Here is a 25,348-nt window from a genome sequence, read left to right on the forward strand (position 1 = left end):
ATATCAGACTATCCGTCAGCAATGAAACTACCCCTGCGCCCTCAATTCGTGTTTCCTGTGGCTCGCGTCCTGGTCTATCGAGGTGTTGGCGTCCATGTCTTCTCGCGAGCATGGCCCCGCGTGGAGAACCCTGTGCGCGGGCGGCTTCCCATCGCTAAAGGGTATTTGGAGCGCAACCGAAGGCTTGTCCATCGGGTACTCGGTGATGTGGCCTTCTCCAGTGACGTCGTTTGCGACAATCAGTCCGTCGACACCGCCCGTTACCCATAGCTCATCCTTGCCCCGAGGAAGCGTGATATGCGCCTGGCCAGAAAGTAGAGTGAAGAACCTGAGCAGGTCAGCCTATACGTAAGCATTGCGTGGAATGTTGCAGCGGGACATACATGGGGTGCGGCGGTTTGTGGATGCCCTCATTAGAACGAGCGGGGAGGACGACGTAGGAGACGTTGGATACCTGCGCAAGCCCGGAGATGGCCTGGCCGGTCGTAGGGTACTGTTGAAAGGGCGTGGCCATCTCCCAGCACTCAAAGGCAGCGGCACCGTCGGCGCGAGAGACGACGGCGTTTAGGCGTAGGTGCTCATGCTGAGCGGAGCCGAGGGTCGCAGTGGCCCATACACACGGGACCAAGAGGGCAAGCTTCATATTTTCGCCTCGAATGCCTTGGCTCGACTAATATGGGATTTGCGGCGCGATGGTGGAAGCAGTGGTGTAGAAAGAGGTCGATTGGTCTAGTGACTGGTCCATGTCGTGGATGGAACGGGCATGACGTCTGATGCCCCGCGCAGCGATCTCGGACATGTACTCTACGCCCTACTAATCTGGTCAAACGCTGGTCGAACTGGGCACGGACAGAACCTCTCCCGCAATCCAGCTGCGCGCACTTGCGAGAGCTTTAGCGATCGTGGCGAAGCAGTGAAAGCACGACGGGAATTGATTGCTGCGCGTGTCGCTGGTGCATCATGGCAATTTGATCACATTCTTGTGGTCTGGTAGTATGGTGGAGCTCGTCAATGCAGACAGACCGCAAGTATGAATAGCTGGAGCGATTGAGTTCGATCATTGGGGTAGGAAATCGAGACCCAACTTGGCCGTGCTGGATGTGTGAGCAATGGTGCAAGCGAAGCGTCTCAGAAGTGGTGCGATTGAGAATGATACAGCAAGGCCCTTGAGCATGTGTTTCTTACGCTGTTTCTGTTGGAGCTGCCATCAATTCGCCGTGCGTCTAGTGCGGTCCACGTCTTCAACGTTATTGCAGCTGGGCGTGGCAGTACGATTGAAGCTGCTACACGATCAATTGTTCCCAGTGTCCTACCTCAAATGCTTCCATACTTCAGCACCTGCCTCTTAACTCGTCTCAGAACTACAATTTTTGTTCGCATGTTTCGGCAAGTGCTGTTGCGCAGTCTCTCTGGAAGACTCCGTTTGTGTGTGTCGTTGCCTACCTGTACTGGCACGGAGCCAGGCCTGCATCGGACGAAACAGTTGCGGGCCATAGACGAAGCCTACCCATCCGCAAGAATGGGCCAGAAACTCACAGAAACTGGGCTCTGCAGTGACGAATGGTAGCGAACGAGCCAAAGGTATGGCAGTGTATCGGTACTGAAATCAGGTTCACATCCAAACAATCGGACCACAACATGTTCTGGCCGTGCGCACCAGCTCCAGTCTCGAGTGTCGAGTCTCTCAACCAATCAGGTGTTATGGGCCACGGCACCTCGTTGCCATTGATGATATCCTTCACATCAAAGGCATCTACAACGGATGCGCTGGTTGATTTGCTCTCCTGGCATAAGTGCACCATTGTTGCGCGCTCTTTGTTTGCCCAAGTCAGGCCCAGAAGAATTCGCTGCCTGAACAGACATGTGTGCAGTGAACTCGTCAGTGAATCGACGTGCCCGTTTGCTCTCCTTGCTTCCCTGTCCTTCCATGGAACCGAACAATAGCCCGGCTGTTCAGTGATTAAGTCTGCACTGAACAGGCGCAGTCCGGCAGGCCAGCCACGCAGCTGGCCGGCTCTGTTCACCCACCACCCACCAGCCATGACCTCGCGGCCCGTTTGCTCTGAACGCGCACTTCCCTTTCTCCCACCTCTTCACTCTTCATGCTCGCGCTGTCATCGCTCCCAGACCACGAACCTTCACTGTGCACTGCTTCTTGCATCTTGCGTCTTTGAGCAAACTCCCATCGCGTGCAGCGTATGCCCCTTTCTTCACTGTACTCTATTCGAACACTGTCACATTCACCGTTCCCTTTGGTCTCGCAGAGCTCGCGCTCGTAGCACCATCTCAATCAGTTTCACTCGAAGCCAGTACCTCGACCAAACCTTTCCGACTCCCCTCAGACGGAGGCGTTGTTTGGAGAAGGCGTCAGTCCCTTCATCACGAGAACATCCACCCCCTACCGTTTCCACTCGCAGACTGCCTCGCGGTGTCTGCTCAGAGAAGGAAAAGATGCCAATCTCGTGGCCCCTTCGCGCGAACCGCCGGTCCCAGAACCGTGGCGAGCCGATGGACATTGACGACGAGGACACGCCCATGACGGGTGTTCATCAGACAACCAGAAGAAATGCACCACAAGGTATTCCCATTTCCCCCTTGCGAAGTGAAACTCAGCTAACATCCCCAAGGCGTAGGCACCGCGAGCTTGGCACCAGGCCTCGGAGCGCGTCTCCGCGGCGGCGCCCGTGACAGCTCCCCAGACAGCCTCTTCGACAGCGACGGCGAAACAGAAGCAGCGCTCAACCGGCTCAGTTCCACCAAATCGCCATCCCCGGCAAAAGACATTTGGACTACGCTGTACGGCTTCCAGGGCTCTGTCCCCTTTCTCGTCGGCGACGCAGCCTCCTATCTCGCCGCAGTGCGACAGCTTCTCTCCATACCCGCAGCCATGAACACGCCGTACACACTTGTGCATTATCAGTCCCTCGAGCGCAGCCTCACGGAGATCAAGGACGATCTGGCGACTGGCAGCAGCGGCGCGGCCGTCCGTCACATCCAGGAGCACTTTGCCTCTGCAAACAACAACAATACCAACAACTCCCCAAACAATAGCCCGAACAAGAGCACCGGACATTCTGCGACGTGCTGCGTGCTCTTCGTCCGTCTGCAGACAGAGACAGGACCAGCACCGGGCCAATTCAAGCCTTCGAACGCACAGCTCGGCATCGACGTCGGCGCCATCAAATATCTACCCCCAGGAAGACAGTACCCCTCGACTGCGTACTTTCCCTATCCCAAGAATGTTGGTCGACACGAAGACAGCGAAGACGGCGAGGCACTCTTCCCGGTGAGAGAATGGAACGCCAGACAGTACCTCGAGCACTTTCGCACTGCGGTGGACGTTTTGCTCGGAAGGCCGGGACGTCGAAACGGCTTCCACCACGCAGTTCTGAGGCTTCATAAGGAGACGGATCCTGAAGGATGCAGCTATGCAGCTCCGACGCATGGCATCTTGACTCTGCGCCCGTCCGATCTACAGGACATTCAACCCTATTACCTCGCGAAAGAAGGCCTTCCAGGAGTCGGCATGCAGCACCACGCCCTCGACGCCTCGCAGATTCACCTCACTCTCCCTGGCTTCTACCCCGACTTATTCTCCGAACACGCGAGCATCGTCGCCGCCAACACCCTCCGTCCCGTATCCGGCCGGCTCGGCATGCCCTCCGGCATCGCCCACATCCAGAACCTCGTGCGCACACTCCTCGCCCGCGAAGCCGACGGCGTCACACACATCCTCCTGCTCTCCGGCCGCGGCACGCTCGGCTCTGTCGTCGACAGGATTCAGCCGACGGCACTCATCCCCCTGAGCAAGTCCGTCCGCACTCTCGACGCCTTTGCGGCTCATGACCTCTGCCAACTCCTCGACAGCCACCCGCGCTCACTCCTTCTCTACCCACAATACATGGACGACAACCACGGCGACTCGGACGTCATTGACACGAGAATGCACGCCGCCTGGGACACGGACGCAGACATGGACCACAAATGCACGTACCTACCCTCACTCGACTCCAGCGTCGACATCTTCCGCGGACAAGTCGCCAGACTGGTCTCGCAAGCACGTGGTGCAGGCCGCGACGCAGACCGCGTCAACCTCTTCGACGCAACGACACACGAAATCACCATCCGCGCGGTTCTGCTCCGCGACATAACCACCCCTGACATTGAGTTCTCGACGTTTGTCATTGGCCCCGACAGCACCGACGACGAGTGGTTTGCCATACGCGCGCAGATTCCTACACGCAACGCGGAGATTAACGTCTGGCTTGCGGGCACCTGGGACTGGGATCGCGGTCTGGCGAAGAGCAACGTCTGGGGACCACGATATGGCAAGATTCAGAGATTTCCACCAAAGATTATTGCGGACAGCAGCGACAGCGACAGCGACAGTAAGACTGGAAGCGGCAGTGATTCCGACGGTGCCTTGGAGTCTGCGGCAAATATCATTGGGAAACTCATCGGCTCCCTGCCCAAATCCATCTCTCCGAGCACTGATAAGGCGGCATCCTCGCCGAATACTCTCAAGCCAACCTCATCTCCAACAGCCCATCAGATGTCATCCACGCTGAATACTCACAAGACGGCTCCGACCGCTTTCAAGCCAGCATCAACGCAGAACGTTTTCAAGCCGACCTCATCTCCAACCGCGCATCAGACGGCAACACCGCTGAATCCTTACAAGACGATTTCCCCTTCAACCGCTTTAAAGCCAACATCACCACTGAATCCCCAGAAGACGGCATCACCGCTGAATACTCACACGACGGCTTCGCCACCAACCGCTCCTCAGCCAGCACCACCACTGAATCCTCAGAAGACGGCGTCGCCACTAAATTCACGTAAGACGGTACTTCCGCCGAGCATCCGCAAGACGACAGCTCCTCTGATCGCCCGGAAGCCGGCACTACTTCGAAAACGTCCCACAACAGCATCTCCCTTCATCGCTCGCAAGCCAGCCATACTTCGAGAGACTCCCAAGACGGCACCTCCTCCCAGCGTTCTCAAGACGGCCTCGACCGCAAACACTTCCGAGACGGCACCGCAGAAGACGACACCTCCCCCGACGACTGCAGACTGCCCGTTCCCACGCTGCGGCTTCATATATAACCCCGCGCATGGCGCTAACCTCGCGACCCATGTCCTCGAAGCGCACGCAAGCCGCAAGTGCATGTGGTGCGACGAGCCGATCCCGGAGTCGTGGACCGACGCGCAGAGGGACGCGCACGCACGCACGCACCGCGACCGTCTGCTCGCCGCCCTCGGGGTTCAGAGCGCAAGCCTGACCCAGGGCGGCAGCAGCAGCAGCAACGACAAGGCCGTGGCCGTAAAGGTGCCCCTGAAACAGGCACCGAGAGCCTCCTCCTCCTCCTCCGCCACCACCACCACCACCACCACCACCGCCGCGCCGATCGACCTCCGCGGCGCCGAAGAAGAAGACCAGGCCGCTGGCCGCGACACGGTGGCATCACGCCCCGTGTTCGCGAACCAGCGGTTCTGCGACCGCTGCGGGCGCGACCGCTCGCGCTTCCTCACGGAAGCAGAGCGGACGTACCACGACCGGCACTGCGTCCCGGGGGTGTACCACGGGGCAAGGTGCCGGTTCTGCCGCCGTTGCGGCGACTACCGCTGGGCGTCGGGGGAGGACCGGCGCCTCAGTGGGAGGGCCGGTCGGGGAGTGTCCGGGGGGTCGTGCGGGCACGACGACGAGGGCGCGGCGCATTTCTGCGCGCGCTGCGGCCTCGACGTCGGGGCCATGGAGGAGGACGAGGACGACGATGGCGGCGCCAGGAGGAGGGCCGCCGCCCACGACGAGGCGTGCCGCGGGTTCGGCGCGCAGCCCGGGCGGTTCTGTCCGCACTGCGGCGTGGCCTTTTGGGAAGGCCACGCCCAGGCGGACTGGCTGCACAACACCAGGCACATCGAGGCCTGCCGGGCTGCCGCCGCCGCCGCCATCACCACCACCATCACCACCACCACCACCGCCGCCACCACCACCACTGCCGCCGCCGCCGCCACCTCCGCCTCCGCCGCCGCTGCCCTTCGGGGTAAGAAACGCCGGCCCCTCCAGCAGGAGGAGAACGCCGCCGCCGCCGACGACGACGACAATGACGACGACCAAGGCCGAGGCCGAGGCCGAAAGCGCCGCCGCCTGTCCCGCGACGACGACCTGCGCGCGGCCCAGGCGAGCGACCACGAGGGCGAAGAGGAGTCATCCTCCGAGCCCGAGTGGGAGCTCGCCATGGGCCCGCGCAGGTCGCGGGACACGGTGGCGGCGCCGACGCCGAAGCCGGAGGAGAAGAAGGAGGAGGAGGAGAAGCAGCAGCAGCAGCCGAAGCCGCCCGCCCGCCGCAGCCGGGCCCCGTCCGGGGTCAAAACCCGGACGCAGCCGCCCCGCGCCGCCGCCGCACGAAGCCGCGCCGCGTCAATGGCGCCGGCTGGCCGGCCGACGAGGACGAGGAGGAGGTGAGGGGAGGAGGGCGGGGAGGAGGGCGGGGAGGAGGGGGAAGGGGGAAGGGGGGGCCAGGTGGGCCGGAGAGTTGTTTGAGTATAATAAATATTGGATGGATATTGTATGGAATTTGTTTGGAACCTGTGATACTGCGACCCTGCATCGTTTTGCCTCTGCTGCTGTGATGTTCTATGCCGGTCCATCATGTCTTGACCTTGCCCATGCATGGTTCCACTTATAGACGCCGACGTAGAGTCACCTGGTACAGACTCGGGGCCTGCATTTCCGACTTGAGAAGCGCCATGACGCTCCCGTTTACATCTCCCCTTTTCTTCCTCCTTAACATGTCGACTGCCAGACACCAGGCATCTCCGCCAGACGCCATGCGGCCTCCCCCCCAAACGATGTTGGTTGAGCAGCACGCTGCGACTGGGCGAGTGGACGTGCACCGTAGTCGAGCACCAGGTTGCCCTTCGGCTCCCACTCGCTGAGTGCCGCAGACAGATCGTGGGCATGATGTCGAAGCGAAGAGGGCTCTGTTGCGCGTCGCTCATGGCGTGGTACACTCCCCACCTGTTATCTGCCAGGCACAGGATCCAGTTGTAGTCGTACTCCCAACTTCCAACCTGACCCATATGTAGCGGATTTGGGCCCGGTCTCGCCGAGTCATGGATCCGAACTGGGCAACTCGCTCCGTCGTAAGCTTGATTCGCGAGAAGGTATGCGGTTCGACCATGCCCTGCCAGACAACGTAGCGGAGCGTGCCAGGCTGCAGCCATCCTCCATCAAGGCCTCGGCCGGTCCGTCTCAGTCGCCTTGTGCTTGCGCTTGGGGTTGCGGAGGATTAGGCGTGCTGTGGCAACACGCAGGCCGAAAAACAGGGGGTCAGGGGTTTGGGAGAAAAAGGACCCGATTTCTATAGAATATTGCCCCGTTGGGGCCAACTAACAACATGCAAGCCATGCAGTTGCCGAGGGCCTCCGGTCCCTCCTGCCGCCTTTTGGTCGGGCAAGCCTTCCACCATCGCAGCCGCTCTCGATGCCTTCCTCCACAACTCCACCGGCAAGTTCAATATACGCATGCCCCCCAGGGCCGCCCTTGGCTCACCACTTCAAAGAATGACGGCGGTTGCAACGCCTAAATGTACGCATTGTAGCTCGTCTCAAATGCCTCTATCCCGATTAAAAGGCAGCAGAATTCTACACCAGCCAGAATGTCCGTGGTCCCGTCAACACGCCCAAGTTACCCACGTTGTGTCCAGCCGAGCCGCAACAGCCATCACAGGCACTCAATCGCCTTGAGCAAGACGTCGATGCCGCCGTTCGCAATGTCCCCCTTGTCGCCCAGCAGCGAGCCCACGTCGCTGAGCACGCCAAGCGGGATGTAGCACCCCGTCTTGGCCTTTTCCAGGCTCTCCTTGAGCCGACTCGTGTGCTCCCAGTCCCGAGCCGCCACTTCAGCCCTCTCAATGACCCGGTTCGTAATGCCACACATGGCCGCGCAGTGCATTCCGAAGCTGCCCTCGGCCACTCCGTCCTCCAGCTTGTAGAGGAACGTCACGCGCCGCGCCTCGTCGTCGACGTGAATCTGCATGCGGCGCGGCCGAATCTCGGGGTGGTTCTCAAACTCCGTCGCGAGCGAGTGGTAATGCGTCGCGAAGAAGCCCACGCAGCCAATGTGTGTCGCGACGTGATGCAGCACCGCCTGCGCCACCGCAACACCGTCGTATGAGCTGGTCCCGCGTCCCAGCTCATCCAAGATCACCAGCGACCGGGGAGTCGCCTCCGACAAAATCTTCTTGGTCTCGGACAGCTCCACGAAAAACGTCGACTGCGCGGCAAAGATGTTGTCGTTGGCGCCTAGGCGCGACATGATTCGGTCTACGGGCGTGAGCGTCGCAGAGACGGCGGGCACGAAGCAACCGATCTGAGCCATGATGACGGCGATGCAAGACTATGCAAGTTAGCGGAGCCCAGGAGAAACGCGACAAATGCTTACCATTCGCAGGACCGTCGACTTGCCGGCAGCGTTGGCACCGGTCAGCAGGTTAATCTTGGCTTCGTCGCCGCCGAGCTTGATGTCGTTGGGGATAAAGTCATCCACAGTGTTGATCATGCACGGATGTCGCAGCTCCTCAAACTTGAGCACGCTGCGTTCCTCGTCCACAAACGTCGGCCGGCAGCTGGGCTGCCCCAGCGACGTCGAGGCGCGTGCCAGACTGACCAAGCAGTCGAGCTGTGCAACAATCTTGATGGCCCTCAGCCACGTCTCGTAGTCAACGTCAAACTTTTGGAAGAACCGCGACGCCACCTCGCGAACGAGCTGTGAGTGCGTCTCCTCCGCCTCCTGTAGCTCCCGCACGAGCCCCGTCAGCTTGGGAAAGTACCAGCGCTTCAGGTCCTTCGTCGCCGACATCTGCCGCCAGGACGACGGCACCTTGACGCTCTTGGGCGCCTCCATCTGGTAAATTTCCTTACCAACATCCGTGTACTTGAGCGACCTGCACTTGAGCTCCGCCTTTTTCTCGACCAGCAGCTCCTGCAGCTGCCCTTTGATCTCGTCCATCCTCGCCAGGCTCTCGTCGAAATCTTCGTCAATGCCACGTTCAGGAATGAGGAGCTTCTCCTCCCGGGCCTTGCGTCGGTTGAATGCCGACTTCCAGTAGCTCAGCGGCTCGTTGAGGTCGGGCATGGACGATATCAGCCGATCAACGAGACCGTTGCCACCTTTGTACGCGCCAAGAAGGCTCATGGTGTACTCTATCTGTTCAAAGCCCTCCAAGACGCGCACAAAATCCTCTGGCTTGCAGGCGCCCGCGTGGATGCGCGAGATGAGTCGCTCCAGATCAGGCATCTTAACTAGCTGAGAAGCAAACTGCTCGCGGTCCGTGGGGTCTGCGTTGAGCATCTCGACAGCGTCCAGTCGCTCGTTGATCCTCACAATGTCGCACAAGGGGTGCGCAACCCACTGCCGAAACAGGCGCTTGCCAAAGGGCGTAACACACTTATTAAGCAGGCTGAAGAGCGTGCCTTCGGAGCCACCCGTGGCAGTGTTCGAGAATAGTTCAAGGTTCACAAGCGTCTGTCCATCCAGGATGAGGGTGCCATTCTTCTGAATTGGACTGTACGCCTCAAAGTTGCCCTGGGAGAGAAGAGGCCCCTCGAGTTTGAGGAACTTGAGGTACGACACGAGCGCGCCCGTCGCGGACATGACTAGGTCGTCGTCCTTGTGCTGCTGTAGTACCTCGGGCCACTCGTCGGAGCCGTCCTCCTTGGCAAAGTAGTTACCGCACGTCAGCTCCCGGCGCGAGACATCCGCGTCCCAGAATTCCGTGCCGGGCTTGAGGTGCGTCCATATGGTCGTGGGGCTCGTGCTGTTCTTGAGGATGCGGAGTGCCTTGGTGGACAGCCGAGACTTTTCCAGGACCAGCTCGCGCGGGCCCGTCTGCGCAATCAACGTCTCAAACTTGGTCAGATCGACATCGTCCACGAACCCAGAGACGTAGAAGCGGCCGGTGGCCGTGTCGGCGAAGACGACGCCAAATGCAGGGCAGTCGTTGACGACGCCCTCCTTGATGGCGACGCAGTACGCGGCCATGTCGTCCTGGAGCATGCCGCCATCGACCAGGGTGCCTCCCGTGAGGACGCAAGCGAGCTGGCGCGAGATGACCTTGTCCGCCTTTTTGCTCTTGTCTTGGCGCTCGCGCATTTCCTTGCCCAGATTGGTCTCCATCTGGTCGACCCGCGCTACCTTGTACTGCTTGGCGATGAACTGGTTCACCCAATGGTCCAGCGAGCTCTCCGGAACGCCAACCATGCGCATGTTGACCCTGTCGGTCATCTTGAAGTCGAACTCCTGGTGGCCGATGGTGGCATCGTTCTCGTAGAGCTCGTAAAACTTGCCCTTCTTGAAAAAGACAATCGTGTCCCAGAGGTTCTGCTTAATCTCCCAGTATTGCTTCTCGAACGGCGAGAATTTGGACCAGGCCATTGGTGGAATGTAAATGGTCCTCGGGTCGTAGTCTGGATCCCCGGGGGCTCGCTTTTCCTTGTCTTTGATGTTGGCCAGCCAGGGGTAGCGATCCTCGGGCTCCCTCGTGTGTGCCTTTTCCTTGATCTTCGGGTCGCGCGCGGCCCGCTCTGCAGGTGTAGACACTGGGCGTTTGTCTTTGGATGCCGGATCATAGCTCCACTGAGCGGCGGACGAGACTGGCAGGTCATCCATCATTTCATCGTCGAGGATGGGAGAGTCGGCTCGCTTCGCCGGAGGGGAAACGTTGGAGCGTTTCCTGGCCATGGCAGGCTTTGCAGCCCTCTTTCTCTTCTTCGATCGTGGGGTGTCTTCGTCTGACTCGTCCGACACAACGAAATCCGCAATGTCGTCTGTTTTGTTAGATACAGGCATCATATGAATGTTGAAGCGCGCTCACCATCATCGTCTTGAGCCTCGGCGTCGCTACCGCCAAACTCGTCCTCGTCTCTGACGACTGGTCGCGCCGTACCGCGACGTCGAGGCCGCGATGCGCCATAGCTAAAGGGCTCATCATCGTCGTCCGAGGACTCGGCGTAGCTGACGACCTTTCTGGCAGCCTGTTTCCATGTTAGGCAATACGTGTGCTTCCTCGACGTGGCTACGCACCTTTCGAGACGGGCTCTTGTCGTCAAGTCCCCTCGGGGTAGACAAGTGGCTCGCCCGCAGACCAGAAGTCATGGTTGTAGGTGACGACCGGAGTGTGGTTGGTCGAGATTCGGAATCGACCGTCTCGTTCTCTTGCGAGCTCGGAGGCTCCAGGGCGTCGCTGCTGGGGACGGGAGTGACGAGCTTCGCAGAGGGCTTTGGCTTGGGAAGAGAGTTGGCCTTGGTCTCCTGCAGACACGAGGGCTGAGAACCTGAAGAGACCTTGTCGGAGGGAGCTGCCGTGGGCGTGCTCGTTGCCGGGGAGGACTTTTGAAAGAAAGAGACAATCGACCGCTGCTTTGACGCGGGCGTAGCCTTTGGGGCAGCCCGAGCAGGTGTTCGAGCGGCATTGCCGCTGGCCTTTTCGCCCGCCATGCTGTGTGATTCAGCGCGCAGGGAGATGAGAGAGGCGACGTGCAGCGTTCGATCTGGTAAGTGAATGATGGCCGTGCCCGAGCGTGGCAAAGAGACAGAGATATGCTCAATTAGCTGCGCCGGCAATGAGAACAGAAGCACCCAAAGTAAACCAATGCTCAATTGAATTGCAGCAGACGCTGGACAGCAGATGTAACGACGCTGGATGGAGGAACATGAGGAGAGGGGAGGAGATGGAGACGGGATGGGATGAGAGACCCGCGTCGCGTTCACGGAGTCGCGTCACACCCTGGATCCCCGTCGCTCCTGCCGCTGCGCGTAAAGTGCCGGCGCTCCACAGCTCGCCGCACAGTGTAGCAATGCGCACTGTATTTACGCACTGTCCGACCATCACTCCGATGCGGCTTCCTGCTGCCGGTCCGCTCTATTCATCCCATACCGGTATCATTGCTCTGCGTCAAATTGGCTGCAACAATGTCCGGAACTGCTTTCGCATCGGATAGTTCCGAGACTTCCAGCGTCAACTCAATTGCTGTGTCAAGACAAAACCGTACTTGATCCTCCACTGAATCGTCCTACCAAACAGACGGCGGCGACGTGCAGTCCAGGTTTACCGCCCCTTGAAGGTCTCCATGCCCCATCGAACCCAGCTGCCAATCCACAGCATGAAGGAAAACAGCCAGTACCGCCATCCCGTGCTGAGTCCCGCTCGCAGGCTTCTCCTCGCACTCTCGGCAACCTTCCTCGCCCGCGGCTCGCTCAGCTCGTCGTATCCCGCCACGGCCTCCGGGAGCGACCCCCGGAGACACAGCTGCTCTGCCAGGTCCCAAGCGTCCGACAGAGCGAGGTTGGCACCGAAGCCGGCAAACGGGCTGAGTGCGTGGTTGCTGTCTCCGATGAAAACGACGGGCAGGTCCTTGATTGCGCCTTGATCGTGTCGAAACGGTAGCTTGTCACGCGCGCTGATGCACATGACTGTCTGGGGATCAGTTTGCGACACGATCGTCTGAAATGGCTCTTCAAATTGCGACCCCAGCTGCCCGCCGCGAGATATCACGGCCTCGACGTCCTGCTTTGAAGTCCGGTCGAGCTCAGGCAGAGGACCAGGCTCTTGAGTGCCCACCGCCCAGATAACCGTGTGGTCGTCGACAGGGGAAATGAAGCCCACGACGCCGCTGCCGCTCACCACGAAGCCCCAGTCCTTGCGGATTGGCTCGGGGATGCCTCCCTTCAACTCCGAGAGCCCTCCTCTCAGCGTCGCACCCGTGTAGTTGAGCCCGTCTGCCGGGCGAAGGCAAGCCCGAAGTTTACTGCTTGCTCCGTCTGCGGCTACCAGCAGGTCGCATTCTCGAGTAAAGGTGTGTGTCGTCTCTCCCCTTTTTTGTCGGATTCGGACGCTCAGTCGTCCACTGTCCAGCCGCGCCACGCTCAAACACTGCGAGTCCCACTCAACGCTGCTGTGCTGCCACCCCTCGGTCGCGTTGCCGAGCACGCGCCTCAGGTTCTTTCGGGTTATGCGTACGCTCGCCGTGGGAAGTCCGTGCAGCGGCGGCCTTGCTGCCCTGATCTTTTCGCTCCAGTCTGGGCCCCAGATCTTGAAGCAGCCAGAACCGTCAACACCGGAGACGGAACTGCTCAAGACCTGGTCGATGAGGCCCAGCTTTTTGAGAGCCACGAGACCGCCTGCCTCTGTGTGTCCAGACACCGAGAGGCTGTAATTTTCGGACTCGCGACGGAGCCCCTCCTCCGCAGGGTCGCGGTCGAAGACGACAATCGTCGGGGCCTTCCATTCTGGGTTCCAGAGCTTGTACAAGCCCGCCACGAAGGCTGCGCCTGCGACGCCGGACCCGGCCACGAAGATGGTCTTGCCTTCGAGGAAGTGATGTGCCCGATTGGAAGCGGCCATGATGAGAATGACGATGGACGTCTGCAAAAGACGCCAACGCCGGGCCCCAAAGGCCTTTAAGAAGGGCACGCCGGGACTCAACAGGCGATCAGCTGGATGCACGACGCAGTCTGGCTTGTTGTGTCGCCGCCCGGTTTCAGTACGACGTGCGGTTACACTGCGCAGGTGTCCGACTTTACGACGACCTCGTTTCGGCCACGCGAGACCCGATTCCCCGGTCTCCCATTAACAGCGCCAAGACCAATAAGGCTTCGCATCATTTCCAGGTAGGGCCTGGTGCGCACTGCGATGGATTGACAGCTGCTCAGCACCGGAGCCGCGTCTCCAGAGCTTCGGGTGGCCCCTGTGGGGCTCGGGAGTCGGCGACCGTGACGCCCTGTGGGGAGCCCGGGCTGCATACACGAATTCCCTTTTGGGACCTCGTCACTGGTTGACAGCGCTTTCGCGTATCGAGGTGGTGCAGGCACAGTCACAAATAGGTATCGTCGTCACCGGGGGTTCGGATACAGATTCTTATCATTCTGACGAGACGCCGCGTGCCGACCAACGGCAGCTGTGTTGGTCCCGACCTATTGGATATTGGTCAGACCAGCCGGCACTGCGTTTCGTGACGCTGTCCCAGGAAGCCCTGACGATCATGGCAGTTCTCGCATTTGAGGTCAGGACCGTCACGGGCCGACCTGGGCTATGGCCTGGCTCTGGCCAGGGCGTCCCACAACCTCACACGGGTTCCCACTGGATGCAGCAGCCGAGCCACCGCATCGAAGGACAAATACCCCGTCATGGCCGTTACGAGTGGACGGAGACAACAGGCATTTTATGGTGCGTCGTATCGTACAACAGCCTATAACAGCCATGCATCGTGTGCGACTCGTTCTCCGCAAGTCATTACTACGCGCTTTTACGAGTGCTCTGACGACGACTCACATACCGCCAGCGCTGCAATCGCGTAGGCGGTCCACGTGAGGAGTACAAGCCCACGAAGCCTGCGACCAAATCACAAAGATTGTCTTCTTCACGATGATATCATTTTGAGACAGAGCTACCCCTCAGCTGAGACTCAAGTATTGCCTCCGCAGCCAAGTTGCTGTGCATACACGAGGACTGTCCAATCGCTCACATCGCTCCTGGCCTGGTTGCAACAAGTCCGAGTACCAGAGCACCCGTTGCCATCCACCAGCTCGCAACCCCAAACGCTCCTTGGATATCATGGTTCAACGCGCCCCACAGGATGCCGAACAGCACGCTCGGCGGGAAGAAGCCGAGGCTCAGAATCCACCAAATTTTTCTCCAGTTCCAGTCTTCCTTGTAATAGATCCCCCATGCCTCAACCACTTCCGAACATTCTGATGCAAGGTCCCCGCATGTCCTCTTTGGAAGTTGCCGCAGGACCAGTGTTGAGTCTGACGCTATGTCGTCGGGGTTAGTAAAGAAGTCCATCAATAGGCGCGGCCCAATCGGTGGTGACAACTTGGACGGCACCGGGCTGCATTCGTATTCGGAGCCGTTGGGTCGTATGAGATGAACTGGAGGCAGACACTGACAAGGTTTCCCAGCCTCGCAAATGTCGTAATGACAGCGGACATCGATATATCGAGGACCCCCGTACGCGAACTAACCTTGACTTATTAGAGCTATGGGAAAGACTCCAAGATGGTCGTGCACAGAAGATGGCTCACCCACCTTCATAAAATGGATGCTATGAAGCGACCTTAGCGACAGGTACAGTCTCACTCTTCCTCTGTGCTCATAGTAACTATCTCGCAAGGCGCGGAACAGATGTCTGTCGTCTTTGATGTTTGTAACCCGCTCTTCACGGAGAGCGACTGCGTGACGGTTCCGCGCCTGGCAAGACAAAAGATACAGGGTATCTGTATGGAGGCTACCTGACTCGAGGTCTTCTTTGAAACGACTGCTTCGGGTCAGGCCAGCAAACGCCGTTGGGGTTTCATCTGACACGTCGCCAGACTTTAAGCTGCTGTGTTGCGTGAAGCCGCTGGCAGAAGGGAGCGTGAGCGCGGATACACGACCGTTTCCTCCGTCAGAGCTCGCCCTCGAGCGGTATGCCGACGAGTCCAGGTAAGCTTGCAGAGCGTCAAATGCGCCAGGCTCATGTTCCACGTAGTCATCGTACAGCATCTTGCCCCGCCCCTAGTATTGTATCAGTGGCATGGAACTAACGCGGGAGGGCCCGTGTGCGACATGAACTCACATTTCTCCATCTTATGCGTCGGTGTCCCGGTGCAACACGGGGCTCGACCAGCCCGGTGTTCGACAAGAGCTTCAGAACCCTATGGAAGACAATCGACGCAAATGCGTTCAAGATGAGGTCGAGAAATGCTGCAAACCTATAGTGGGCTTCGCCCCAGCTGGACATGTCCTCCTGGCGATTGGTGGCGGAACGGTCCACGGGTGCCTGGGCCGCATCTGGAACTTGGCCCTTGTGCAATTTGGGTGCAGAATCGATGCCTTTGTCGGTATCGGCACGAGGGCCGCCTTCCCTTCGAGTCTCGGGGTATGCGCAGACAGGCTGCGGGAAGCGGCGGGCACAATTTGTGCAGGGCTGTGTCAAGGAGCACTGCGAAGGCACGGGTCGTCAGAATCCAAATCGGTACCAAACACTTAATTGGAGGCCCGGTTAACACTGGTAGTACTTACCTTTTGCTTTCTCCTCCGACACTCGTTGCATGCCGGTCTACGCCGAGTTTTGAACACAATGCCCTTCGGACCGGAGGCAGCTTGGGTGGGCGGTGGCGGGGTGGCCAGCCCTTCCGCTGGCAAAGGCTCAAACCTGACACCCGAGCCTCGGGCTGGCAGTGACTCGAACGCTGATTCATCTGTCGGAAAAGGATTGAACGACCGAGCTGGGCGTTCAGTAGGCTGATACTGCTTCTGGAGCTTGTCGGGCGCTCTTCCAGCGTCATCGTCTGAGTACCAGCCCAGAGACGGCATTGGACCTGGCTCTCCGGATAGCGGGTGACTAGCGGGTGTTTCTGCGCGAGGGGTTACATGCACAATCGGCTAGGAAAATGATCTGAGACCTGGGGGTTAGTCCTCAAGGATCGAAGCCTGCTCGAATTTCGGCTCGTCGAGAGGAAGCTGTCCAATGCCGTCCGGCGCACTGGATGGGACTTGCGACTGGCGACGAGTAGCTTCACTCACCTCAGTGTGTGATGCCGCGATGGTGATGGTATCAACTATCGCAATCGTCGATTTCTACGTGCAGAAAGGACAGGGAGTCGTGCCGAAGGCCCCGACGAGCGTGGATGAAAAACGGATACCAGCAAGTATGAGAGTGAGGCTGCGCAGGGTGAGGGGTGCTGGACGTGACCCGATGTCCATCTGACAAGGCGGCTCGGCATGCAAGCTTGCAGCGAGAGCTGAGTTTTGGTTGGCAGTGGCTGGACGGCTCAGCTGAAGAGCGGGCGCAAGAACTGCATATTCGGGTACGGTGCGCGCAGTGGAACGTCATCCTGTTCGGCGGTATGCAGCCTAGAGCGACCCCCAGCATCGAACTGTCAAGTACTTTGTCCGTCCCGGGGCAAGAGAACATGAAGTGTGACACGAATAGGCTGCCATGTCTGCTCGCACGCCGCTATATAGGCAAAAAGGCGACCGCTATTTTAATCCAGCCCGCCGAATCGCGCCCCTCGTATCCTTATTGCGAGAGTCACAGGGTGTCGCGGCACAATTTGAGAGTATGTGAACAGAAAACAAGAGGGAAGAGACTTCGAAAGATGCTGGAGACGGTCAAAGAATTCGCGGGACGGCTCGCAGGATATGAGCTGTTACTTGACAACAGAAATGGCGGCGAAGGGTCAGCCGAGAAGGGGAGGTGAGGCAACTGACGAGCAGGTTGCATTTGGGCGGCTGTAAGGGCTGCATGAACGAGGAATGGTGCCTTCACCTAGTGGCGCCTGGCGAGTCAAGTAATAGATTCGTCGCCAGACTTTGCCGCGCTCTTTGGTGAAGATAGCCGACCGGTGATAGAAGCTTCTCACCAAGCTTCAGGAATTAGGCGACGCGAGCGGAGGCATTACGGTACGTAAGCAAGATAGTACGACGCACCACTAGGTGCATGCACATGTAAGACCTACAAAGCACCAAGTTCGCGCGAACAAAGAACTGGCGATGTCCCTCGTCGTTACATCGCGGCACGACCGGACTCGCCCCAGCTGAGGATTACCGGTCAGGAATCATGGCCACGCGAACGACCCTGCCCCCTCTAGACGCGGCATGGGACCCGACCCTGCAGACCGACGACGACGACGAGTACTGCTGGACTCCGCTGCAGCTCGCCGCGCGGGGCGGGGATCTGGAGACCATGAGGCAACTCATCGACATCAGCCCGTTCACTGTGAATGACGCTCCGCGGGGGTATTACGGCCAGACGGCCCTCCAGGCGGCGTGCATGCAGGGGCACGAAGAAGCGGTGCGGATGCTGGTCGATGCGGGGGCGGACGTCCACTACATGGGCGGGAGTAACATCCAGCGCAATGCCTTGCAGATTGCATGCGGGCATGGGAACGAAAAGATCGTGGACATTCTTCTAAGTGCGGGAGCCAGAGTGGAGGAGCGGTCATCGTCATCGCAGGGGCGCGGCGCGGAGGAGACAACGCAGAGAGCACCGAAATCCTCCATTGTCGTGGCGAGATATAATGGGAGAACGGCACTGCAAGCAGCTTCAGAACGCGGCCATGAGAAGATCGTCGCCAGACTGCTCGAGCTCGGCGCGGATGTGAACGCTCCGCCCTCGCCAACAGCAGGGTTCACCGCGTTGCAGGCTGCGGCAGGGAACGGCTTCACCTCAATTGTCGAACTGCTCCTCCGCCACGGCGCCGACGTGAACGGCGCCCCCGCAAAGACGAAAGGGTTCACGGCCCTGCAAGGGGCATGTCTACGCGGCCACCTCGACATCGTCGACATGCTCCTAGAGTCCGGCGCGGACGTCCACGCGCTGGGCGGCCTCTGGGGAGACGGAACGGCGCTGCATGCTGCAGCGGAAAAGGGCCATGTGGAAGTTGTCAAAAGGCTATTGGGGGCGGGAGCGGATGTAAATGCCTGCAGTTTGAGAAGAGGAAGGGGCCAGACTGCGCTTCAGAGTGCCTCGGCGGCGGGACACGATGAGGTTGTGCAGGTGTTGTTGGAGAGAGGTGCAGGTGGAGGGACGGGAGGCGGACGGTTTCTGTTCTCGTAAATCGGCGTGGGTGTTGTGTCTAATGAGAACATGCGCCGTCGGCTAAGGGAAAGAAACTTTAAATGTGCTTAGAATGGAGACATGCGTGAGTAAAGTAGCCAAAACACCAGAAAATTTGGTGATGCGCGCGAATCGCGGTACACTTTTGGCCTCAAACTCTCTCTCATACCACGCGCCGCCACCAACTCGCCCAGCAGTCAAAAATCCCAACATCAGTACGGCACGCAACGGCACATGAAGTGATAGCGAATGATGTGAACTGCAAAAAACGCCTGTTTTGGGGATTTGGGCGAGTTGCAAGTAGGCATCCACCGCGAGGTTTCGCCCTGCCCAATCCGACCCGAAAGAATCCAACGCCATGCTCCGGTATGCCGCAGTCCAAACAATGCTCGTCCTTCCCAAGGGGTATATGCAATGCTTCCCATGCAACCTGTCATCTCCTCCTCCACCACGCGAATACCAAATGCTGTCCCGATCCTCCAGCCCGCTCTCCATGCCATCTCCCAACCAACTCGACCCCCGTCCATATCCTCTCCCGTCCATGCCAACAGCCAAGACCATACCCGTATATCCAATCTCTGTACAGCAGTCAGCAACGTTCTCGTGCACAACAACAATCACGACGATGCTCTCATACCGATGAAAAACTCCAAATACGCCCCCTACTCTCATCACGACGCTCTCCTATGAGGACGTGGCCGGCACGCCAGGCGATCCGTCGTCCTTGTTAAAGTCAAAGACAAAGTCGCCCAGCTTGCTCTTGATGCCGGACACGGAGCGCTCGAGCTGCCAGGCGAACTGGTCGTCGCGGATGGCCATGGTCGCGTCACCAAAGTCGTACGCGGTGAGGTTGTCGCGCAGCTCCTGGTCCGGGAAGCCGTTCCACGAGATGAGGTCGCTGCGCCACCAGACGCCCTTGTGGTTCTCGGGAGGCTCGTCGGTGGCGCCCTTGCTCCAGCGCATGTAATGCGTGCCGATGAGCCCGTCCTTGTTGTACACGGCCTTGACGTGCGTCTCCCCGTCGAGGGGGATGTCCTGCCACAGGCGGGCGTCCCAGCCACCATGCTGGCTCACGGCGCCGAAGCGCGGCTTGCCGTCCTTGGTCCACACGACCACGTGCTCCCAGTCGTACTGGTGGCCGATGCAGATGCGGTCGCCGATGTCCTTCTCGAAGAAGTAGTCGTACAGGTAGGCGCACCAGCCGTTGTTGCAGCGCTGGCGACTGTAGACGTTGGAGTGGTCCAGGTCGTACTCGTCGCGGCAGCCCTCGGTGTTGGACTCGTGGCGCGAGCGGCCACGGTCGATGTGCCCGTTGGGGCCGATGGCGGGCACGTTGTAGCAGCTGTCGGTGTCGAAGTCCATCGACGGCTGCCACATCTTGTCGAGCTCCGTCGAGCGCGGCGGGAGCGGGTCCGGGGGGTTCGCGTCCGTGTCGTGGTCGTCGCAGAGTCCCTGCGCGGCCTGCTCGGACAGGACGCGGAAGACACCGCCTTCGAAGACGGTGTAGTTGTACGTGGCCGCGTCGAGGACGGGGCGCACGGCGGTCGCGGCGGTGTCGCGCGGGTAGACGGGCGCGTAGGACTGGCAGTGGCCCAGGGACAGGATGGCCATGACGGCGGCCTTGACAAAGAGTGAACCGGTCTTCATGGCGACGCGTTCCGGTTACAGGTTCGTGTTTGTTGTCGTGAAGACTGGTGTCTGTAGTAGAGGTTAAAGGGGGGCGGTCCAGTGATGGCCGCGTAGCGTGACGAGTTTAGAGTTGGCGTGTAAGTGATCGAAGGGGCTGTCGGGGTCGAAGTCGGGAAGGTGACGGTCCAGTCGAGTGCAGGTGTGAGAAGACAGCAAGGCGAAAGCAGGGGGGGAAGGCGGCCTTTTAAGGAATTACAAGACGCTGTTACTGATCTGGCAGATCCCAAGATTTTTCTCAAGAGGAAGTATAATGGTCGGCCATGACACGCGCTCTACGACGCGTGGGACGGGTGAGTTCTCGTGACGGAGGCAAAGGGTCACTACGCTTTGGCGGTCGTGAAACTTAACCTTCGCCGGGGGGGACGGACGGCAGTTAAACAATGCGCCAGGCGACCGGCGGCGGCGGCGGGCGGACTCTATTTAAGACACGAAGGAAGGAAACAGAGACAACAAGAAGAGCGGGCAATCTTTAGTTTGCGCCATCGAGGATCGTCGTCAAGGGAGCAGCAGCGCCAACATTGCTCCCAGGTTAGGGGCCGCATCCTGCGCGGATCGTCCGCTTCTGGAAAACCTCACCGAGGCGCCGCTCGCATTGTTGCGCTCAGGCACGTTGCAAAAAGCAAAGAGCAGCGACTCAACTCTCGGCGCCGCCGCACATCAGCGACCGGCAGCGTCGCAGTCAGGCGCCCGCAGCTGCATCACAATCACATTGTCGGCCGAGCGAGCGCCGCTGCTGCGCATAAGGGCTACCGAACGGCTCCAACGTGCCGACATGGAGCGTCGACATTGTCGCTCCCGCCTGGTGATGGCGCCGTGTGATCAGGGTCAGGGCCACGCTTTCGCCGCCGAGGGCAGGTGGCCCGCGTCTTGGCCTCTTGTTGGTCACCGGTTGGCCGCGCCAGGATCAGGGGGGGCTCGGGGGCGTTCAGGCACACGGGAGATGGGCAGATTGGCGAGGCGTGGGCGTGGGAGCCAATGGCCGTGTCAGGATGCCATCTGCCCGTTCCTGAGATGGAGGGGAGGGGGATCATCGAGGGGATGATCCGAGCCCGGCGAGTGGCTGCTCCTTTTTTGGGGCAGAGCGCCGCCGGCCCGCCCGTGGGTGAGTTACTGACATGGAGTCCTGGCCATGGAGAGCCCGTGCTGTGCTAAAGGGCCGAATCATGACGCTTCATTACATGTTAACCTTCCTGTCGAGGCGACTTAACTGGTGCCGAATTCATGATTGGTCGCAGAGGCTTTTTTTCGACAGAATGCGCAAGAAGAAAATGAGGTTCCATGCGGTCGTGCTGGAAGCTACAAGCAGAGAGTTTGTCGGTTGGACGACCCTGTGGCGTCGAAGCTTCGCTATTAAACTTGCGGGGAGCAGCCACTTACCCCAAGCTCCGCAACCCATCGGCTCTGCGGCAGGAGAACTAACTTTACAGATTGCAGGTACAGTCAATAAACCAAGCTTCGTCATGGTCCATTACGCGGTGAGAAAACTCTGTGTCCGCATGGCGATTGCAGCTCCAACTATGTCAATGGTCGCGTCGCAAGTCACTAGACTGGGCACTGATTGACTCAACATGGGATGAAGAATTGCTCTGGACGAGGGGATGGACACATGGCGCTCGAGCCTCCCGGCCTGCCAGGCTTCCCGCCGAGCGTCTGGCGTATCCGTGCATGAGCCCTGTGCCGTCCCGTGCCGTGAGACTAACATGACCCGGGTTGGACTTGGCTTTCCCCAACCCAGCGCACTGAGTCGTCATATCACGGCGAGGCAGTTCAATGATGCATACACACAGGAGCTCACGCGCTATACAGTATAGAAGGGGGGAAATCGAACCTGTCAAGAAAGAGCCGCTGTGCCGGTACCGCTGGATCAGGCAGCTTTTCGCAGCGTCGCCCTTCCTAGTGATCGCGACAGCAAGGGCCATGAGTTGCTGTTGACTCTGGTATAATTTGCTTCCGGCCGCCATACAGACTCCAGTCCCAGAGGCACCCGCCATTCTAGACCAAGACTTTGCTGCTCCAGACTAACACTCGCTGGCAACATTGACCACATGCAATTCGGTGCGGCGGCTTCAAAACTGTTGCAGAATAAGACTATTCACAATATTTCCCACCTGCGTAAGAGGGCAACACCCCCACAGCGTGCAAAGTCTACTCTATCACGAAAGGCTCACTCGGTAGAGGCCGGGGCCGCCATCTCAACTCTCACTCCGAGATGCGCCGGCCGTCGACTCGGACCACATTGTTCTCGTCAACCTCCATATGACCTACCCTATTAAAGGGATGTGTCTCGTGGACGACCGTGCCACGGCCGACGAGGCGCTGAAGCTCGCCCTCGATGTGCTCGTATTCCCTTTCGAGCAAGTGAGCCTCAGCCATCATGTAGGCATTGTGCATGAGGTTGGGATCTTTGTTCAGATTGGTATCCACGGTGAACATGTATCCCTTCATGTGCCTCATGCCCGACTTCTCTACTGCCTCGACAAATTCAGACCACACCTTGCTCATTTCGGACTGCTGCTGTTCCAGGCTCAGGTGGAGCAGGAACCGCGTCTCGCCGCCATTATGTGGTTCACCGGTGACGACGACACCCGCGCAGGTGCCCAAATCGCGAGTTTCGAGACGTTCCTGACCGGCGCTACGGCCTCTGAACTCTCCCGGTTTGACCTCATTACTGGAAGCCATGATGCACCACGTTGAGCTTTGGTGAAGAGTTTTAACTGGCGTAATCTTAACTGAGAAGTCGTAGCTCTTAATCATTATCGTCTTGGTGCTAATTCGGTAGGCCAGTGGCAGTGGCATCTTATACAAATCTCTCCAGGGCAGTTAATGGTGGCCGTGCATCACTGTTGAGTATCCAAATTGGCACATGTTTTCGCCGTTTTGCCTTCGACAACGTTACCATGCTTGAGACAAAGAGAAATACGGCATTGTCTTGCCTAACCTGGTTGCTTCCGGGTTTCGCGGAAACGGCACATGTGGATTGATAAATCACGCGCAGCTTCAGACATCGCTCCACAAGCAGGACAATCGAAGTCGCAGGTGAAGAATTCCGCATGAAATGGGACGATATGTTTGTATATACTGATGGTGGAAACAATCCGGTCAAAGCTTTTGGCGCATCACCTGTGTGTGCGGCATTGTTTGCTCTATTAGCCTCGTGCCAGGGGAAACTAACGGTCGTTTGAGGCCTACTCTGCGGTTGCTTCACTGTTCCTAATAAAGCATCCCTTCTCTACTGCTGGCAAGTACCGGATGCGGGCGTGTTTGGGCAAAGTTTCCCGACGATTACGTCCAGTCTCCACACGAGGAGTGTGCATGCAAGCACTTGACGCTTCTCGTCGTCCCCATGAGCAAATGAAGATAAAGTTTTCTATCCAATAGTTAGGGCTATGAAAGATCCGACAATGCCAGTTGTGGCCAATGCTTCCTCAAGTCAAACACAATCTTCATCTTCAACATGTCACCGTCGGTGGGACCAAGGGCTGCAGCAGGAAACAGCCAGAATCCTATAGCTGGTCTCGTGGCCCGAGCAAGCTCTTCCGGCCCCTCGATGGGCATCTTGGAGGCGTGCTTGATGACCACCCAGTCCCATTTGTGTTGCGAGTCCAGCCAACTTTCTTCCTCCTTCTTGACGAATCGCTTTGCCGATTCGCTGTCGACGATTTGGTCCCCGTACGGGTACGCGGTATACGAAAAGAGTACTCGTGTTCTCGGCTCACGTTGGTTGTCATTCAGTCCGTTGATTTTGCACCTGCGCATCAGGTCCCTCCACGGGATGTGGTATCTCTGTGGGTTGCCCGAGCATGTTGCTACAAACTCTAGCTCGGGTCCGATGGGTCGTGGGTCTTTGTCCAGCAGATCAAACGCGACGTTGAGTGGCCTAATGGGCATGGCATGGTTGAAGCGAATACCAACGCCGTTCATGTCGAAGAACCCCTGAAAGCCATCCATCGGGCCGTTGATGCCGCGTCCATAAGCAGAGTCGGCCAGCCAGATCACCTCTCGTAATTGCGAGATGGTGTCGGCTAGAACCGCCTTCCGGTGCACGTCGTCCCCGTCTGCCAAGCGATGATAGTGTTCCAAGTCGCCCAAGCCCATGGGCATATTGACCAGTCCAACATGCCGGGGATCATGGACTTTGAGATCGTGGATAAAGTCCATGGCGAGCGGCGCGTCGTACGAATTCGAGTACGGCCGTACATAGTCATGCTCTGGATTGAAATACAACAGCTTCTGGACAGGGGGTTCCCGCGAGTATTCGTCATGGGCCAGAGCCAGGCACGGGAGATGAACTCGGTAAAACTCGAGCGCTAATCGCCGAACCCCACGGCTCACAAGGAACAGCACGCTGTTCAGCTGAACGCCTCGAACGACGATGCCATAGCCCGTGCCGCTGGATATCTCGTAGGGGCTGCGAGCGGCAGTGCATGGAAGAGGGGAGCCTTCTTCATGTTCAGAGTCCAGGTCAGCCAAGCTGCGTATCTCAATCTCCAGAAGTCGATTTCGTTTTAGCACCAGGTTCCAAATGGCAAGTTGGAGCTCGGGGGGGGAGCTTCAGGAATGGACCAAAAACGCCCTTGGGGCCCTCGCTGTAAGAAGGATTGATGATTTTGAGATGCTGGTCTGATGCCATGGTTGTTTGGTGTCGACGGATGCTGTCTAGCGCACGGCGACGACGATGTGAGAAATATGAGGCGATGAAGAGGCCGCCCGTGTTGGCCGGCAGCGAGGAGGTTTCTACATTTTCCATGAATGGGGCACACATTCATGGGGGCCAAATCAGGCAGCGTCGCACCCGACTGGGAGGTGCCCGTTACACCAGGTATTCACATCACGCGGCCGCCAATTATGAGGCGTAAGTTGGGCATTTTCACTGCCCTCGTCACATCGCCATTGCCATCACTGCGTGGTGTGGTGATCCGTTTGGGAACACCCCGGCTCTGCGTGTTGGGCGTCTGGCAGAAATCGGGCGTCTTGGGCGACCTTGGGCATCGCAGGTTGGGAATGGGCGCCTTGGTCATTCAACTTTGGTGCATATGGTAACCGCCTTTCGCGGTAA

At 58.9% G+C, this 25,348-nt stretch overlaps 8 protein-coding genes across 8 annotated transcripts; 2 read left to right on the forward strand and 6 right to left on the reverse strand.

Moving 5' to 3' along the window:
- Positions 1-27: 27 nt before the first annotated feature.
- Positions 28-643, reverse strand: PLICBS_008815 (uncharacterized protein; the record flags this gene model as incomplete). The annotated part of the gene is made up of 2 exons (XM_018324712.2): positions 28-328; positions 384-643. 2 exons carry the CDS (start codon positions 641-643, stop codon positions 28-30), a joined length of 561 nt encoding a protein of 186 aa, XP_018176106.2.
- Positions 644-2,451: 1,808 nt separating this feature from the next.
- On the forward strand, positions 2,452-6,466 carry PLICBS_008816 (uncharacterized protein; the record flags this gene model as incomplete). Its single annotated transcript, XM_065601463.1, has 2 exons — positions 2,452-2,578; positions 2,628-6,466. The coding sequence occupies 2 exons, from the start codon at positions 2,452-2,454 to the stop codon at positions 6,464-6,466; spliced, it is 3,966 nt and encodes a 1,321-aa protein (XP_065457535.1).
- A 1,260-nt stretch (positions 6,467-7,726) lies between these two features.
- On the reverse strand, positions 7,727-11,500 carry PLICBS_008817 (DNA mismatch repair protein msh6; the record flags this gene model as incomplete). Its single annotated transcript, XM_018324708.2, has 4 exons — positions 7,727-8,401; positions 8,447-10,830; positions 10,878-11,037; positions 11,087-11,500. The coding sequence occupies 4 exons, from the start codon at positions 11,498-11,500 to the stop codon at positions 7,727-7,729; spliced, it is 3,633 nt and encodes a 1,210-aa protein (XP_018176102.2).
- Positions 11,501-12,110: 610 nt separating this feature from the next.
- PLICBS_008818 (uncharacterized protein) lies at positions 12,111-13,406 on the reverse strand (the record flags this gene model as incomplete). The annotated part of the gene is made up of 1 exon (XM_018324707.2): positions 12,111-13,406. One exon carries the CDS (start codon positions 13,404-13,406, stop codon positions 12,111-12,113), a length of 1,296 nt encoding a protein of 431 aa, XP_018176101.2.
- A 4,198-nt stretch (positions 13,407-17,604) lies between these two features.
- PLICBS_008819 (uncharacterized protein) lies at positions 17,605-18,603 on the forward strand (the record flags this gene model as incomplete). Its single annotated transcript, XM_065601464.1, has 1 exon — positions 17,605-18,603. The coding sequence occupies one exon, from the start codon at positions 17,605-17,607 to the stop codon at positions 18,601-18,603; it is 999 nt and encodes a 332-aa protein (XP_065457536.1).
- Positions 18,604-19,287: 684 nt separating this feature from the next.
- Positions 19,288-20,250, reverse strand: PLICBS_008820 (uncharacterized protein; the record flags this gene model as incomplete). Its single annotated transcript, XM_018324703.2, has 1 exon — positions 19,288-20,250. One exon carries the CDS (start codon positions 20,248-20,250, stop codon positions 19,288-19,290), a length of 963 nt encoding a protein of 320 aa, XP_018176097.2.
- Positions 20,251-22,491: 2,241 nt separating this feature from the next.
- Positions 22,492-23,088, reverse strand: PLICBS_008821 (uncharacterized protein; the record flags this gene model as incomplete). Its single annotated transcript, XM_018324702.2, has 1 exon — positions 22,492-23,088. The coding sequence occupies one exon, from the start codon at positions 23,086-23,088 to the stop codon at positions 22,492-22,494; it is 597 nt and encodes a 198-aa protein (XP_018176096.2).
- Positions 23,089-23,676: 588 nt separating this feature from the next.
- PLICBS_008822 (uncharacterized protein) lies at positions 23,677-24,922 on the reverse strand (the record flags this gene model as incomplete). The annotated part of the gene is made up of 2 exons (XM_065601465.1): positions 23,677-24,777; positions 24,863-24,922. The coding sequence occupies 2 exons, from the start codon at positions 24,920-24,922 to the stop codon at positions 23,677-23,679; spliced, it is 1,161 nt and encodes a 386-aa protein (XP_065457537.1).
- Positions 24,923-25,348: the final 426 nt, after the last annotated feature.

This window comes from Purpureocillium lilacinum, assembly GCF_023168085.1.
Source record: "Purpureocillium lilacinum CBS 284.36 DNA, scaffold_6, whole genome shotgun sequence".
In the NCBI taxonomy this organism is placed as follows: Eukaryota; Fungi; Ascomycota; class Sordariomycetes; order Hypocreales; family Ophiocordycipitaceae; genus Purpureocillium; species Purpureocillium lilacinum.